Genomic DNA, 18,785 nt, shown 5'->3' on the forward strand with positions numbered 1-18,785 from the left:
ATAGGCCAGCATGCCATCCAGTGCTGCCATCTTTTCTCATAGATGCTACATTGAAAGCACATTTGGAATCTGTTAAACATCTGCTACAATAAAAATTCCGATATGCAGCCAGATAAAATATGGCAAACAGACATTTTTCACAAGCACAAGTAGTGATTATGCTAGCAAAGATTAACTACTGCACTTGTAGGCCTAAAGATCCGAGAAATCAACCATGTTTGTAACGCCTGGCCTTTGCCCAGAAAGTCTGCAGCTTTCAGTGCATTCCAGCAGAGCCTTGAAACTTGGGGCCTTATTGTTGCGGGTCAAGGTATTTTGCTGTTAGGAAATGCTGTTTTCAAATGCTTCAACTAATTCTATCAGACCCCTCTCACAAAAGCTTACTAATATTCAGCTGAGTTGTTACCTGCAGCACTTACACTTACTGAAGACTTGCTAGGAGCCTTTATACTATGCTGCAGTTGCATTATCCCCTTACTGTTAGTGGAGTATCCAATAAAAAAGTGACCTTTTGCAAACAAAAAAGCCTAAGGTCAACTATACCTAGCAGAAAATCTGCTAGAACGGCATGGTGTTTTCTTCATATATAATAAAGTTCGACCTTTCTTTTTTTACGTCTAGGAGGTCAGCATCTATTGAAATACTTTTCATTTCTCACTAACACACTCTTACTTCCTTTCATTTTACATTTGTTTGCCCTATGGCATAAAAATTTGATGCATGTGATTGTGCAGGCCTGTCTACATTAAATTTAAACAAAGACCTTTAGGAGAGCTTTTTATTAAAACTAATAAGCAATTATCTCTATCAACAGAGCCTTGCTTCTTTAACAGTTTGAGTGATGACTCAAATGTTACCGGTACAGTGAAATTTTTAGGTATTAAATCTCTGTGTCTCACTGCTACAACACATCTGAATGACAATACTGGCTGTTCCAGGGATTCAAGGAAGAGTTAAACTAATTATTAAATAGAGCACAGCAAAAATTAGGAAATGAATTTTTGAGCAGCATATTCACAGAGGTCAACATTAGTATCTCTGTGATAATTGTTACGGGACAAATTGATTAAAATCCACTAAATAACTCCTAATTAACAACATTGAGACACACATTACAACTGCAAAATTGAAGCCACCCAGTTCACAATGCATATTCATACAAATTGTGTGTACAGAATAAGAATAGTCATTTGGGCGAGTTGGTCTAAGCTCTGTGGGATCGCACGCGCATCCCGATATCTCCGGAGCGGCCACGCAGTAATCACGCAATAATTCATGTGCTCGCTCGCTGAGGGTAGCGAGGAGAGGGCACGTTCGCCGCTCCCGCTGCTCTTCGTGCCTGGCCGCGACACTGCAGCCAGGGCACCCCATTCCTTCCTTTCCATTTCTTGGAACTGGGGAGACTCCCTATCCACCGCTTTGGGAGAAGCACTATTCCCCCGATGCGTCTTTGTCTTTCGGCTGAGGAGCTTGCGACTGGCCGCATCTCAATTCAGCTGCTGAGACCGCCACACGCCGCCCCCCTGTAGCGCTCGGCCTTCATGAGCGACTGACTGCCCCAGAGTCCGAGCGCGAATTTGCCCTGGGTGAGCTGAACCCTTATCAGCCTTTCTTGTGGTTTCCAACATTGTGCGGTTTCCTTTGCCTCAGACGTGTGGAACGCTCCGCCGCGGGGGTATTGTATTTGTGTTTGCTCTTGTTGTCCTCTGTTGGTATTGTAATAAACGCCTTAAGTCCAAGACTCACCCTGCCCCCACTGACCTGAACCCGCCGTGGTCGTAACTCACTACGAACCGTGACTTAGGGGTCACAGCTCTGACTGTTAGGGCTGCTGCGAAAGTGCTAGCAAGCGAGTGCCGCTCTGCCAGCGGGGTGTGATCCAGAGAAGGGTCAGGTGTGCACGCGCGAACTTGAGTAGTACGCCTATAATTCATGGCCCTTCGTTCTTGTCTTTTCTTTCAGCACTTCGGTGCTTCCCGCTGCAAAAGTCACGCCTGTGCATGGTCTTACACTTTCATGACCAAATTGTGGCAAAATACATTGGTTTCCAACTCAACTGTTCTTTCCAGTGCCCACAGTATGTTCAACAAATTCGAACAAAACACTTCTAGACGAGCCTATCGATCAGCTAGCTTTACCTATCGGTGTGATGTCTAATCATTTCACTGGGCTTCCATATAACAAGGGTACATGTAACGCTGCATGAAATAAAAGACCAGCCAACCTTTTGAAGGCGATGCATGAATCTCTTCATGACGTTTGTGTACATCTCCTTCACCTTGGAGTCTTTTACCACGCTGTCCTGGTCATCAGTCTCGACATACAGGTACCTGAATGCAAAAACCAGTAATCAATGCTTCATATAGTCTTTGCACTATTACGCAGCTGTCCCAAGTTTGAGTGTTCAAATGTACAATGATGTTTAACAGCGGTAGTTTGCTAATGCTATTCAAGTCTAGTTCACTCGATTATAGCAGTACGTACCAATAGAAATAGTTGGCAAGTGCATCAGTAGTGCAAGCTTTGTTGATGAGGAATGTTGCAAGGTCACACTGGAAGGAGAAGAACAGGCACTTGTTAAAGCTTCCCCTGTATTTAGTTCAACAGGTCCTGCAACAAAGTGTCACATACGGCAGAATGACACCAGTACATTCGTGGTTGTTGTTTCCTTCACTTTTGTACCTTGCTAGAGTGACCCCAGCACAATGCCCATAGTTCCTGGCTCTTAAGCCCTTCCTGCAAAGAACTTGTGTGTATGCTACACACAATTTCTTTGCAGTACTATTAACTTTTTAATCACGGCACATATCATTTTCCATCTGAATGTGCAAAACACATTGAAAATAAGCATAATAAAAGGGAGGGGGGGTGTGTGCGTGTGTGCGCGCGCGAGCGTGTGTGTGTGTGCGTGTGTGTGTGTGTGTACAGTCGCTGACTAATTTTTCAGACTCCAAAAATTTGGAAACGCTCGATTATTCGGTCTGCTTTGCTACACCGCCATTCTTGCCATAGACCATAATGTATAACAACTGCCGAAAGTTTGGACACCTTGCAACCTCTCGTCTGACTTTTCGGACACTCCTTGAGCCAACTCGATCGAAAGCACCATGCACCGACTCTGACCGGTACATGGTTCGACTTGCTGGATGCCATTTTTGTTTTGAACGGAGCCTCCCTGCTGCCCACGAAGTGGCGCTACTGCAAATCCCCGCTCATCATCATCGTTTCTGCCTGGTTCGTGGCTACAGCAGTTCCGGTCTCAGCTTAGTAAGCCATGTCAAGACAATCCAACAGCTGATTTGTTTGTTTCTTCATGCACGACGCTGCGAGTAGGCCACGTTTTTCGTTTGTGCGACTGGTATCGGCGTGGCGGCGTGGTGATGTTTGCTTTGTGTGCTGTGTCGAAGTTGCGGTGATGCAACGTGGCATAAGGAAACATAGCATCAAGTGTCTAATGGCACCGACAGTGCCCGCGCAGACTGCGCTGGGGAATGCCTGCAAGCGAGTGCCGGGAGCTTAGGATTTGTTGCCTTCCGATGTGCACCCTACTGACGATGAAAGTGTTCTGCCGAGACCTGTGCAGTGGTTCCGAACACCGTCTCATTTGACAGTTTCAAAGGTGCTCACGCTGCTGTACTGACATGCGCAGAACTCAATGACGGCAAGATCATTCATCAGGTTTCTTCTGCACCGCCGGACGATGACTCCAAGTCGGAAGATGACGCACCATGTGCTACGCTGCCGTCGCATGTGGAGCATGCACAAGCAGCGACTGTGCTTTCAGCCACCTATAGTGACCGTACAACCCTCTCCGAGATTCAGGCTTATCTGATTGCGTGTAAACGGAACAGCGTGCAACGGCACATTCACGATTTCTTCAAGCCTACTGCTGAGCCCGAATAAGTGCATGGAAATAAAGGATTTCTTTTTTTTTTTTCTTAATCTGCTTTTTCAGACACCTGTTTATTCGAACATTTCCGCAGTCCCCGTGAGGTCCGAATAAATGGTCGGTGACTGTAGTGGAAATTTTTTCAGCAATGGGGAACAAACACCAAGCAGAAATCTGGAAGTGGGCTTCACCCCAAGCAACCCATGTATTCGTTTGGAATTTATACAGAAAGCACTCATTATATTTGAATCATAGGGGCATATTTCATTTGCTTTACATCACGTGTCTGTGACCCCAATGAAGCTGGAGATGTTGCATCGGTCTGTTCCTGACCGTGCTTCCAAAAGAAAGCGAGTTGCATGCCAAACTTCTTACTCATCCCGTGTTCCTGCTCTAAACCAACAAATGACGCTTGCTTCTCGTCTTTCAGTGTTGGCCGAAGACATTAGCCTGAAAATACTCAATACTGAAGCTTGGCAAGAAAATAAATGTTTTCTGGTATGCTGCCTGTAGGCAACATTCGTCAATAAAGGGTTGAAAATATGTCGGATTGATTTGACAGTAATGCTTGCCAAAAGATAAACTGCGAACATGATTACTGTACTTCCAAGCTTCATGCACGTGTCACTTTATCACCAAATCTGCCACAGCAGAGTGACAAACAGCAGAAACGTCAGACTATGTAAATGTTTTGTTAAAGATATACACACATCAGATTCACTGCCAGGCTGCAAAGGTTCCTGCTGAAAGGCATCATCAGCACCGGCCACTGAGGAAGACATTGGGTTACGTAGGCTGTCCGAGAAGGAGTCCAAGTGGCTAGCTCCCAGTTCTGACGATGCCGTGAAGCTTCCCCTGACAAGGAAAAGCATTTTGTTCCCTGGTCAATTTGGAAGGCCCCTAATCCGATTTGCAAAGTCAGCACAAACAGTGTGCATAGCAATTAGTCATAAACACTTATGAAAAATGTTATTGTTCGAGCTGTTACTTTGAGCTGGAACATGAAGAAGCTTGCATCCTCTCTCTCGCAGCAATATCGTTCATAGCAATCCTGCAACCTTTATTTTTGAGTGTCCTGCTTAATTCAAGCTGTTTTAGACCGAATGGATGTTTGTAATGCTTTACCTGATTCCCTTTATTTTTTTGGAACAAGGCTACACACATGGCACACACTTATAAAGTAGTTAATTATGCGACTCCTCCCAATGCCCCAGCTGTCTTCAAATTCCTGCAATCCTGTGCAATTTCCCCCAATTGTATGCAACGATGGCAAGAAAACAGCAACACCCACAAAAGCAGAATATAATTGCAGCAGCATAAAGCCAACACTTCAATGACTGGCATCAATGAAAGTGAACAGCTGTCCTTGCGTGAAGAATGCTGAGCTGTGCTCAAAGCCACACTGTGAACAAGTGTTTCATCAAGCACCATCTATGCTGCACTAGTACATTGACTGCTGTTGCCTCCAAAATGCATGTGAAGTGCTCCTGAGGCTGTATCACACCACTAGAAACCCCACACAAACTGCCAAGCGTGAAAGTTGCAAAATAACTGAGTGGTTAACACGTCCAGCTTCTAAGTGCCACTGACAGAAGTTCAATGCATAGTGGTGAAAGTGGACAAGTTTCTTATTTTTCGCAATCTCCTCGCCATATGGCAAGGAGATTGTGTGACAGCAACACAACAACCACTACAGTTCACGCTGCAACTTAATAGAACAGACAGATGAAGGGACAGCTGGCCATGTAAAACACTGATTTAGCCTGTTAACTGCTGTCACTACAGGCCCAACTCAAATCTTAGTCTACTGAATGAAATAGAAGCATTCTGTTGCGAAACTAATGCCACACAGCTAGTGCAGCGCCACACAATATGGTACAGAAAGCTGTGACATTGCCCACGATATCTCGAACATGGTGCATTACTCCATACTGCCAATCTAAAGGCAGTGCTTATGAGTCACGCCATGCTCAACAGATGTCACTGTAATGATGCACATGAGGCAGCCTAGCAAGAAGGTGCTCATGCCACTATCTCTTCAATATCACTGTGGATTTAGAGATAGCTACTAGATTATAATGGATCAAAGACAAGCCACGGCATGCTGGAAGAAATGTGAGAAAAATGGGGCTTCTCCCTTTCTAAGGTGAGTTGTTTGCTAAAGTTCACGCACAACAGCTCATCATGCTATTTTACTTAGTAGTCTATATTCAACAGCGAGGCTTTTCTTTCGAGGAACCCATACGCGTTTCCTTTGTAGCAATTGCTACGATTGGGTGGATGCCTCATTTTCCCTTAATTAACAATATCAATTTGCACTGATAAAGCGTTCTTTCAGAATGCTATTTCCTTAATTTCATGGTAAGGGGCCAACCACTAGAAGAGAAAATGGAGGCCACACTTCCCATTCTTAAAATTTGGCGCCAAATTGCCAGCGCCAGTACGTCATTGGCCTGTCACAAATTTCAATTTATTTTGTCTATTTAGGATGGTGTGATGGAATAAATGTCCTAGTAACTTGCTAGGTTCACTCATTGGCACACAGATTGTAGTCCATAATTACTGATGAAAAATTACTACCTAGGTCGAAGCAGACACCATGAGAATCCATGTCACAGCAAACTGGCACAAGAATTTGATGGCAGCATCGCCATCAGTCTTTCATTTTTACATTTTATTTTGGCTTATCAGACCTCCTCTGACAGTAAGAGTGGCTTTTTTTTTCCATATTGTAGAATGGTAATTTACTAACATAGCTAAACTTATCTTTCTATTTAGCATCCCTTCCAAGGTTACAGTACTGCTGTCAATGCAGCAAATGGCGCAGAACACAAACTGACCTGTCTCCTCGCTCGCCCGGCACAGGCCCTGGCTCAGGCTCAATAACTGCTGGCAAAGTGCTAGTGCCAGCTGTAGAAACCCGCATTAGATGAGGGTCACTGTTGGTGGTCGTGCGCTCATACTTCAAGGCCTGCACAAGCTGCAGCAGGTACAGCAGCAAGTCATCGGAGTGCGCCTGCCGTAGCCGAGCCACAGCATAGCGGCGTACAGCAGGGTGGGCAAACTGAGGCCCGAGCAGCTCTAGCGCATCATCCACATCCATGGGCTGCCATGTCCGCACGAGCTCCACAGCCTGCCGTGCCTCAGGGCCAGACTGCCAGTTGACGCACTTTACAAACTTCGCAAGAGCCTGCAAAGGTACCAGGAAAAGAAAAACTCGTGTAGATGATGATGTGGACAGCATCAAGTGGAGACAGATGTCTCTTTTGTTTTCATTTAAATAAAATAGTACAAGAACATCAACTAAATGACCTCAAAGGCACCTAAAAGTAAAGTAATATAAATAAAAACACCAAGGTATACAAATAGAGCATCAAAGAAGAGCATTATATCTCTTGTGATGGCTGTTTTCGAAGATAAACTATTATTTCATCCTATCACTGCATCTATAAGACACTCTTTGACATAGCAGTGAAAGCAGTCATGATTGCTTTCATTGCTGCTCTAAGTTGAATAGTAAGCCTTCACGGCAACACAATGCGTAATGATGTGTGAACTATACCTTTAGGTGCACCTTCACAGCAATGTATATTGCCGTGAAGCGCCACTTAACAGTTAAAACTTGCTTACTTTTGATCAGCATATGCCTGTGAGTTAGGCATAGTTTGACACATATGGGCATGCTCTGTTGTGTGCTTTCTCACTTTTTTTTTTATATATGATGCCACAATCTTGTGCCACAAGAGATTTACAAGAGCCCAGTAGTCTGCTTATTAAACACCGAAACTGATATATTACAGTAGAACCTTGGTAATTCAAACTTCAGGTTAATTCGAACTGACGCAGTGGTCTCATCATGATCACGTGTATTTTAATGTACAAAAACACCCGGTAATTCGAATTCGGCAAGTGGAGTTCGGGGTTGCGCCAATTTGCCACAACTGCCGTGAACTTCATGGCAGCATGGCGTGTGCTGCCGTGAAGTCACACTTGAAAGTGAAATTCGCATATAATCTGCATCTTGACTATACTGTTAAATTTTTTTGCATTTTTGGTGCAGGTTATACACAAAATAATAGAATACTCAGACATTTCTGGCCTGGTTGTAACCAAAAAATCGGTCGGCGACGACCTGCAACTCATCATGCATGTGTTAATTTCAGTGCTTGTGCACTTTGTCATGCAGCTCCGCACATAAGTACTCATTAGGTGAGCTTTCATTATATTGAGCTCCATATAATTTGAACAAATTTCCAGCCCCTTGAATTTGAAATTATCGAGATTCAACTAATGTCCGGACTGTATCCATTACATATCACATGCATAAGCTAGTAGTTGTAGCGACAGTTACCTTTTTCTGGCTTTGTAAATAGAAGCGAAACTTCCACACCAAGTCCTGCTCCTCCGAAGTCAGGGTCTTGGTTGATGGGTAGTTCACTATCACCTGTGCAACAAAGAAATAAACATGTCCCAGTTTTTAATGCAATCAACAGAACTTTCTGAAACTAAACCATGCTCTATAACTCAAGTACTATAACACACTGCCATCCCAATTGCACGAGATGCTATAAAACAGAACAAATTAAAATTACAACATAAAAAGGCACGAGGCATAAAAAATAAAAAAATACCACTGAACAAAAAGCAACCGCTAGAGATTATTTAGTTTAATAATATTAAACATGTTCAACCCGAAAATTTATCAAAACTGAATTGCTAACTTATGGATAATTATGCTACTGAGTTGTACATTCTTCTTTGTTATGCACACATACTTGCAATTATAGGCTAACATTATGCACACTAATTGATTTTTTTCTTTTAGAGTGGTAGCTGTACACTTGCCCAACATTATAATAATATAATTAACTAAATTAGTAATTACTTAAAAGCCTTCTTAAGTTAAGTGGCTTCAAGGTATGTTGAAAACATAGTGCATTTATAGTTGCTCCTTTAAACTAATTTATCCCAATTCTTTGTAGGGCAGAGACAGGTTGGACATAACTGTAGGCCTTTTTCTTTTGAATGCTGGTGTAAGCATTTCACCATGAAATTGCTCTCCACTCACATTTAGCTGATCTCGTGTGGCAGCGTTGGGCTTGAGGTCCTTGTCGGTTAGGCCTGAACGAAGGCTGCGCGACAATTTGTGATGCTTGCTTTCCACCAGGTTCTCCTGTCAGACATTGCGTACATGGACAGTTTTCCATTAGGAGAAAAGCTGCACAGCACATCGTGTATGAAAAGCAGGCAAAGTGAAACAAGGCTGCAAAGACAAGAGTGTGTGAAGAACTCATAATAAGCAGCTCATTGCTTTGTACCTAAAAACAGGGCATATGCTAATCATAAAGGCTGAGCAGTGAAAACTACTCTAAGACCGAACAGTATCGCATGAGAACCAGTGCATCGGCAAAAGTTTTTGCATAGGAGTAAGAAGATTTGAAACAAGGATGTGCAAATGGTCCACAGCATGATGTGAACAACTGAGTGGACATACATACCTCAAACACACAAGCTAGAAGCACTGCATTGCCTGCCCATTGCTAACAGAAAATTAACACAGTACTACATGCAGGTATCAGAGTCAGTGTATAATAGTTTGAAGTACTGAGAGTTGTACATAAATGTCAGATGAGCACTCACAAACAACAGCATCAAACTCGAACAGAAACGGGCTACAAAGAGTGCTGCAACACATCTGTGCATACCATGGCAGCTAGTTGAAGTCAGAAAACGGCGTCTGGTCACTTACAACCAAAATATGCCCGCAATCCCATGTTTACAGTGACACCAGAAGATAACATGCATAGCGTGATGTCAGTAAAGGCACAAAGAATAGTCATGTTAACCACATACACTTGTCATGTGGTGCCAGCTGATATAACTTTCTTATCACATCGCATACAACAGACTTATCACATTGCACACAACTGAATATATGAATTCTTTTCATGATCTCACTGCCTAACAGGTATGTGGCCTTCAAACTAGTACAATTGTTCATTCGAAAGCCTCTTGATCAAGTAAAGTTTTCGCTACCACATCATGGCTTCAAAATACCTACTCGCAGTTTTTCCCCCATACGCACTTGTATTTATTAAAAAGCCCAGCGTTCAAATTTGGTAATAAAAAAGAACCGAGTCATTCTAAATGATTGGATTTACATTGAATGGTTAAAATTACTATAAAAATGAAAGCTTCTTATGAGAGCATTTGTGGCTTCCAAAATCTAATGCAGAAGAGCACTCATTTCTTTATTTTTTTCTGTACTAGCTCTTTGCAAAGTGAAGGGCTCAAACAGGCTGTAATTTCCCCACCTATGCTTTGCATGGGCTAGCAGAACCAGCGCCCTTGTTCCTGGTTCCCACTACTGTCACCATCTTCCCACCACGTCTGCTTCATGGCAGATGGCCACTGACGCAAGAAACCTTGCAAGCTATCATGCTGAGCCACCATGCTTGTCGGCATTAAGTCAACAGATAGCATAAACAAGAAAGCATGAGTGCTGCCATCACATAGGACTTCAATGCACTGCTTCACCTAAATACAAGCTGGCAAGTTTTTATGTTCCAAAGCGGTGCATTGGGCTCCATCCACATTACTTTGGCAGTTTGCATTTATCAAACTTTTACCTGAAAGCTTAAGTATGTGAGTATTCTTGCATCCTCCCCTTGCATAAATGCCAGTGCCACAGTCAAAAATGGAACCTGTGACTTGACCTTTAGCAAATGAATAGGGGTGTGTGAACAGTAATTTTCAAGACCGAATTGAAAATTTTTTTAATAGCTTTTGAATAACAGCTGTTCTAACCATAAATACAAAGCGATCTTCACAACATGGTACATTCACACCATTAGAAAGTTTCTGTCACTACAAAGCACATTATGATATGTTGCTTATTAAAAGCACAAATTGTACATTACGAGCAAGCAAGCAGTTTATTCACATACTCAGGAGTCAGTGGTGGGTACAAACATTAGTGGTTTAGCCTTAGAAGGGTGGCTCACAGAGTGACGTAAAGCGTACTCCACTACGTAATTTCATGAGTTGTATGTCCATTATGGCCGATGGGATGACATTTATGCCAAAGTTGACAATTTGAAGCCTTCTGAAATTATTAGCAAAATATTCATATTTACAGATCGTGGCAATATGATTCAAAGACCAAATCAAATAAGCCAGTATTTGATTTGTTATAGGGGAGTTTCAAATATTTACACACCCATAAGCAGAATGCCATAGCCACTGATCCTCTGAAGCAGCTCTGTTGCATATCTACAAAGGCTCAAAGCAGTTATGTGTGCACACAGATGAGGCTAAGCACCAAGCATGAAGGTGAAGAAAAGCAGTGAGGAAAGGATGTATGAAAAGGCCCAAAGAGAGATTCTGTTGACTTCGAATGCCTGTTTCTGGCTTGGACACTTGCTTGTTGGCTGCACATGGTCAAGGCACGCTCATGGTCCCTTTGATGTGCAGTGCTACATGCTCCATACACAATTTGCTGGGTGGTACACAAGACACGCCAGCTCATTATCTGGACTGTATGCATGGCTCCTACTAACAGTAAACTCTCAGTTGTACGATAATCAGTTTAACAAGTATTTCAGAATAACAAACTTTTAGAAAATCCCCGGAGGTTTTACTATGCATTCTATGCAAAAATCTTTCAGTTGAACAAATTTCTGACTAGCAAATATTTCAGTTGAACAAACTTGACCAGTGGACCCAGGCACATTTTTTAAATCAGTTCAATGAGACATTGCGCTCTGCAGTGTTGGCATTGCAGATGCCTACCGCCCCCAAATCACCCCTCCAGCAGCGACTATGTGCAGTGTGACGGTGAGCTCGTTACCTGTGCTGAACTATCAGATCTGGAGTGCGACAAGGAAGATGCAATGTCAGAGGCAGATTTAAATCCTGTAATTCTAGACAAGGCTGTAGGATGCCTTGGGAAGTTGCAAGACTTTGTGTGGCGGTGGTGGCGGTGGCGGTGGTGGTGATGTTGAAGCAGGCGGGGTTAGCCTGGCATACATAGCCGGCAATTGTTCCGCCTGATCCTCCTTCGAGTTGAGATCAGAGGTGTGTCACCAGGTGTCGATGAGCCCCATGTCTCGCAGGAGGGCTATCAGCAGTCGTTGCACTCTCTTCCTGAATGCCGCGGGCCCTCCGGGGAAAACAACGTCTTCAAAGCTCCTGAGCGTAAGACCGCTCTTTTGTAGGTTGTCGACCATCGCTTTTCTTTCTGTGTCAAACTGCGGGTATAGCCAAATGAAATGTTCGATGTCGCCAATGTCACGACAGAAAAGACAGAGTGGGGAAGCGCGAAGCCCAGTCTTGAATAACCAAGCTGGGGTGTACGCGGAGTTGGTCCTGATGCGGTATAAAAGCGTCGCTTGTCCGCATGTAAATCCATGAAAAACACAGGATCCGTGTGGATTCTTGTGCATCTCTCTAAAGTGAAGGCGGATTGCACCCTTAGGGTTTTGAAAAGCTTTTGGAGCTTTCACTTTTGGGACACATGTCAGCGCTAGGCGTGCAAGGGCGTCAGCTTCCTCGTTTCCATCAATTCCTACGTGTGATGGAATCCACTGAAACCTTATCTTAAATCCTTTGCTCGTTAGGTCGTCAATCAGTGCCAGAGACTGCCTTGTAAATTTCTCTAGAGGTAGGCCCCGATGTAATCTCTGTAATGCTGACTTGGAATCCGTCAGCACCCCGACATCTCGTGCAGAAAAGGCCCGTAGTTTCCGCAAAGCCGCGGTGATTGCAGCGCTTTCTACTGTTGTAGAGGAAACTACGCGATCCAGTCCGCCAGACCATGACACATCAACGGATGGTATGCAGAATGCCGCTGCACAGCCATCTGTTTGTGCGCGCACCGAACCGTCTGTGTACACTTGTAGATGGCTTTGAAACACAGTGCTAAGTGGTCCAGCACAATAAACTTTGCTTCGGCAGTTGAAATGGTGCGTTTTGTCGGTAGGTGGGGTACATTGAGGCTGCAGGTAACGTCTGAAAAAGACCATGGCGGGTCAAGGCAACTTCGTTTAGGCCATTCCAATCCTAAATATCGGAAGGTGTTCAGCGCCACATGGAAATGTGAGCGAGTTCTTGCTCTTAGCCGCCGGAGAAGCGCCGTGCCTGCGCGTGACTCGCAGCCTTAATAGCTGCGTCAGCAAGGCCTGAGATGCCAAGAGGCAGAGTGGAAGAGACTCTGCCTCATTAGTGACTTTCTTGTTTGAAGCCGCCGTTGGAACTCCCATCGCCAAGCGAAGACCCTTTCTGTGCACTGCCTCCAAGCGCTCGAACTGACTCGATGACGGTGATATCAGAGGGAGCTGATAGAGAATGCGGCTTGTTATCAGTGCAGCGTTCAGTTTAAGCATGGATATAGGATTGTTTCCCCAATGTACACCTGCCAATCGACGAAGTGCGTTGACTCTTTGCACTGATGCAGCCACAACACTTTCGACCGCACCACGCCATAGTAGCTTGTTGTTGATGGTGACGCCCAGGAATCGAACATGAGTTGCACGAAGAATTGAGTGCCCTCTGATATTCAGCGTCAGACGTGTTGACTTGCGTCTCACTCCCGGGAAAAGCATGAAGGCAGATTTTTCTGCTGATAAAGATAGGCCAAGCGTCGATAAGTGGCGATCGATAGTGGAGATTGCGGCCTGGGCTATCCGGGCCAAACGTTTGTGTTGGTACCCCGAGATCCAAATGCAGATGTCATCTGCGTAGATGGACATTTTAACTGCCGTCCGACCTACTTTCAGGGCATCTGGAAGGCTGGCCATGGCAACGTTAAAAAGCAAGGGAGATAGGACACCTCCTTGTGGGACGCCAAGGGAAATTCGTCGCTTGTCACTCATCATACTTCCGAGCTTAACTTGGACACATCGATCACTGAGAAATTCATAGACGAATCGAAGAGCATTTCCCGAGACGCCCATGGCTCGGAGTCCGTTGATGATGCCTGTATGAAGCACACAGTCGTATGCCTTGGCAACGTCCATAAGGATGGCGAGTGTGGAAAGGCCGTCTACGCGATGGTGCTCGATATGGCTTAGTAGGTACAAGACACTGTCCTGGGCACTCAACCGTGGATGAAATCCGGTCATACATGATGGCAGTCTATTTCCTTGCTCAAGATACCATGTTAACCTCGTACATATTAGTCTTTCCATCAACTTTGATACGCATGATGTTAGCGATACTGGCCGATATGAGGTGAGGTTTGCAGGATCCTTTCCGGACTTGAGCACTGGCACCACCCATGCTGTCTTCCACGCTTCTGGGATCTCTCCTGTGCTCCAGACGTGATTAAATATGTCCAGAAGGGCTCGTTTTCGTTCATATGGCAGATTTGTCAGCATCTGATTGCTGATCGAATCGGGACCCACAGCACAGCGTCTTCTTAATTTGCTAAGCGTCAAATTCAACTCACGAAAGGTGAACGGCGTATCCATGTGTCTCGCAACAAGCTGTGCCAGAGAAAATGCACAAAAAGATAGACTCTCTGGACAGCTTTATTACTTCTTGCACTATAGGAGTACCAGTGCAAATGAAAATTGTATATATATATTTATTTATTTTTCAGAATTAGATAGGCAGCAACATAACTGTTACACACTTCGTACATATTGATGTACATAACTCTACAAATTCCACTTTACACTTTTGACTCACTGTCTGCTGTGCCCTCTGTAGTTCCATGTTTTAGTGAATATTCAGTTTAGTGAACTTTCAGTTAAGTGAGCTATATTTTGGGGGGTCCCTTGAAGTGCACTCAAGTGAGAGTTCACTGTAGAAACTGAAATTGCATCACTCTGCTTTACTCTGAGTTCTACTCAGTAACCTGCATCTTCCATTTACTTGACAGAACAAATCATACTCCAAAGCAACTTGTTACGTTTCGCCTACAACGAGCGGTAATGCCGGCGCGGATGCAACGGACGCCGGGGCTTTGTTCAAAGCGGCGGACATTTTGGCCCGTCCGACGCCGCCGCAACGCCTACCCGCCAAGCGTGCCCAGGCGTGTTTCAGTGCCACGTGTCTTCGTGTGTGCGTGTGTGTGTGTGTGCCCTCGCTTGTCAAAGCGCGGCAGCCGGGGAGCGGAGTTCCCCGAATGAGGAGCCTGGAGGTCTCTCGGCTCAACTGTTCGCGCCGTCGTGTGGGTGAGGGTTGGCGATGCGTCACTACACTCGGTTCAGCAGGTCTCTCGGCCCGACAGTTCGCGCCGTCGTGGGCTCCTGCTGCGCCGTCCCGTGACCTTCATCCCGTGACCTTCCCTCCTTCCCTTTTGGACCGCGACGCCGGGAGTATAAGAGCAGCTGCCCCCGGACGCCAAGAGGGAGGCTCCGATTTGTACTGCTGAGTTACGTGCTCTCCCGTCTCTCCACTTCGGTCGAACTGACCGGCCGCTCTTTTGCTATGTTAGAATAAACAAGTTGTTCTGTTACCAGTCTTCTCATGCTTTGCCGGGACCTTCGGATGCTTCCAGTGCCCCAGGCCGCCAGGCCAACGCTACCCTTGGGGCTTGCGACCCATTGGCAATAACGGGCGTCATCACCGAGTCCCCAACAACTCGTGCCAGCGGTACGATTACAACATCTGGTGGCAGCGGTGGGATCGCGACAACGGAGGCCAGCAGCGAAGAGATGCGGTTGACTGTATGCTGAGCAGCACAACGACCATCCGGGAGCAGTGCAGCGAGCCCTGTGTGATGACTGGTTGCCTGCAGCGGAACGACTGCGCGGAATTCTTGGCTGCGAGGTTTGGTGAGTGCGGGACTTTCTTTTTCTGAGTTTTGCCAGGCTTTTGTTAGTGTCAGAAACAGAGCTGGTAATTGTGGTTGTCGTTGCTGCCGGGTTAGTTTGCGGCAAGACAATAGTAGGCAGTAGAGAAAGCAGCATTCAGAGCAGCCATGGATTTGAAGTCGTTGCGCAAACCAAAATTGCTGGAGCTTGCGAGAGAGTTGGGTCTGGATGTCTCAGACAAACTCAGAAAACCAGAACTGTTAAGGGCTATTCTTGAGTTAGAAGCTGAGGATGACGAGCTGTCGGAATGCCTTGAGACCATTGAGGAGAGGGAGCTTGAACTTAAAGAACAGAAAGAGAGACAGGAGCGTGAACTTAAAGAACAAAAAGAGAAAGAAAAAGAAGAGCGCCACCGTCAACACGCTTTGGAAATGAAGCGTCTCGAGTTAGAGATGGAACGCGCTCGTAATGGAAGTCAGGCACACGGTGCAGGAGAACGAGTATTGTTCAAAATGACTGACCTGATGCGGCCGTTTAAGCTTGGAGAGGACATTGGTTTGTTCCTGGTTAACTTTGAGCGAACGTGCGAGAAGCAGGGGTTCTCTCGGGAAACGTGGCCACAGCGCTTGCTCACTTTGCTACCCGGCGAGGCGGCCGACGTAGTCGCTCGCTTGGAGAGAGAGGAGGCAGAGGATTTCGACAAAGTGAAATCGAGTCTGCTAAAAAAGTACCGGCTGTCAGCGGAGGCGTTCCGTCGGAAGTTTCGGGAAAATGAGAAAGGCAAAAGTGAGTCATATACAGAGTTTGCGTACAGGCTTATGTCAAACATGCAGGAGTGGCTCAAAGAAGAGAAAGCGTTTGGTGACCACGAGAAAGTTCTGCAGTGTTTCGGGCTAGAACAGTTTTATAGTCGATTACCTGAGAACGTGCGGTACTGGGTCTTGGATAGGCCAGACGTTAGTACGGTGGCTAGAGCCGCTGAGCTAGCCGAGGAGTTTGTGACGCGTCGGGCTCGCGGAGCTAAGGACGGTCAAAAGGGTGAATTTGGCTCCAAGTTGGAGAGGCCGAAGTTCATGCCCATGAGAAAGCGGTTCGAGACGAGGCGAGCGCGCGTGTGTTATACGTGCCAGAAGCCGGGTCACTTTTCGGCGCAGTGTCCGACCGAACGTGAGGAGACGGCGGCAGCCGAAGCCGAACGCAGAAAGCGGTTCGAGACGAGGCAAGCGCGCGTTTGTTATACGTGCCAGAAGCCGGGTCACTTTTCGGCGCAGTGCCCAGAAACAAAACCAAAAGTCGTGTTTTTTTCATTAGGCAGCACTGACGAGAACATGAAGCTTCTCGAGCCTTACATGCGAGACCTCCTCGTGAACGGGAAAGAGTGCCGAGTGCTTCGCGATACCGCAGCTACAATGGATGTAGTTCACCCCTCTTACGTAGAACCCGATATGTTCACGGGCGAGTGCGCATGGATCAAGCAAGCAGTGGAAGCTCATAGCGTGTGTCTGCCGGTAGCAAAAGTGCTTATTGAAGGACCTTTCGGAGCACTTGAGACGGAGGCCGCAGTGTCATCTATGCTGCCCCCCCAGTACCCGTACCTATTTTCGAACAGGTCCGATCACCTCCTGCGCGAGAAGGGGCTTTTGTTTGGTGAGGCTAGCGTTCAGGCCTTAACCAGATCGAAGGTTCGGGAGCTCGCTGCAAAGGCGGTAGTTGCGGGGTCGACGTTGTTAAACGATGAAAAAGGGTCAGAGGCGCAGCAAGCTAGTATTCAGAGCACGCCCGAACGGGATAAAATTGAGCCTGTAGCGTTAAAGGCACCAGATACTGGAGAGGAAAATCCCGATGCGGGAAAGTTAGAAGAGCTTCCGGTCGAGCTTCCGGGACTAGGCTCAGTGACGAACAGGAAAGACACCGATCAAGTCATTAGTGACTTAATAAGTAAAGCATCGCTGTCGCCTGAGCAGAAAACCGAACTACACCAGCTCTTACAAGAGTTTCAAGGTCTGTTCTCTGAGAGGCCTGGTAGGACTTCTGTCCTTACTCATGACATAGAACTTACCTCCCCAGAGCCAGTACGATCCAAGGCGTACCGGGTGTCACCCCGCCAGAACGATATTATGGAGGCTGAGGTAAAGAAAATGCTACAGCTCGGTGTTATTGAAGCGGGTGAGAGTGATTATACCTCCCCTTTGATTTTAGTTGAGGTACCGGGCAAGGAACCTCGTCCTTGCGTCGACTACCGCAGGCTTAATTCCATCACTAAGGATCAAATTTATCCGATCCCTAACATCGAGGAGCGCCTTGAGAGAGTGAGTAGTGCTCAGTTTATTTCCACCCTAGATCTTGTCAGGGGTTATTGGCAGGTTCCATTTACAGAAGAGGCTAGTAGGTATGCGGCGTTCATTTCACCCATGGGGACATTCCGTCCTAAAGTTTTGAGTTTTGGTTTGAAGAACGCGCCATACTGCTTTTCAAGCCTCATGGATAAAGTGTTGCGGGGACAGCAAGAATTCGCTTTACCGTATCTAGACGACGTAGCGATATTCTCCGCATCCTGGCCGGAACATATGGCGCACTTGCGGGCAGTGCTAACCCGCCTGCGCGATGCGGGCTTGACAGTCAAGGCTCCCAAGTGCCAGTTAGCACAGGCCGAGGTTGTCTACCTCGGACACGTGATTGGTCGGGGTCGACGCCGCCCCTCTGAAATAAAGGTGGCCGCCGTGCGAGACTTCCCGCAACCGCGCACGAAGACCGATATTCGGTCGTTCTTAGGTGTCGCCGGCTACTATCAGAGGTACATCCCCAGGTACTCTGATATCGCAGCTCCCTTGACGGATGCTCTAAGAAAGACAGAGCCGCAAACAGTCGTCTGGGATGAGACGAAGGAAAGAGCTTTTAGCGCCCTAAAGAGCGCCCTAACAAGCCAGCGTGTGCTACGATCGCCCGACTACACAAAAGGGTTCGTTGTTCAGTGTGATGCTAGTGAGCGAGGCATGGGCGTTGTACTGTGCCAACGGGAAAATGGAGAAGTAGAACACCCCGTCCTGTATGCTAGTCGTAAGCTGACGAGTCGTGAGCAGGCGTATAGCGCCACCGAGAAAGAGTGTGCGTGTATCGTGTGGGCCGTTCAGAAATTG

At 46.3% G+C, this 18,785-nt stretch overlaps 1 protein-coding gene across 1 annotated transcript in view; it reads right to left on the bottom strand.

Annotated features, from left to right (window-relative positions):
* Pi3K59F (phosphatidylinositol 3-kinase 59F) overlaps positions 1-18,785 on the bottom strand; it is a 45,366-nt gene that overhangs the window by 11,098 nt on the left and 15,483 nt on the right. The window contains exons 7-12 of the mRNA XM_050189048.3: positions 8,958-9,062; positions 8,241-8,333; positions 6,730-7,079; positions 4,600-4,744; positions 2,485-2,552; positions 2,225-2,330 (exon numbers count right to left, since the gene is read on the bottom strand). Of these exons, the coding sequence (XP_050045005.1) occupies positions 2,225-2,330; positions 2,485-2,552; positions 4,600-4,744; positions 6,730-7,079; positions 8,241-8,333; positions 8,958-9,062 (867 nt within the window). The remainder of the gene's footprint in view (positions 1-2,224; positions 2,331-2,484; positions 2,553-4,599; positions 4,745-6,729; positions 7,080-8,240; positions 8,334-8,957; positions 9,063-18,785) is intronic.

This window comes from Dermacentor andersoni, chromosome 2, assembly GCF_023375885.2.
Source record: "Dermacentor andersoni chromosome 2, qqDerAnde1_hic_scaffold, whole genome shotgun sequence".
In the NCBI taxonomy this organism is placed as follows: Eukaryota; Metazoa; Arthropoda; class Arachnida; order Ixodida; family Ixodidae; genus Dermacentor; species Dermacentor andersoni.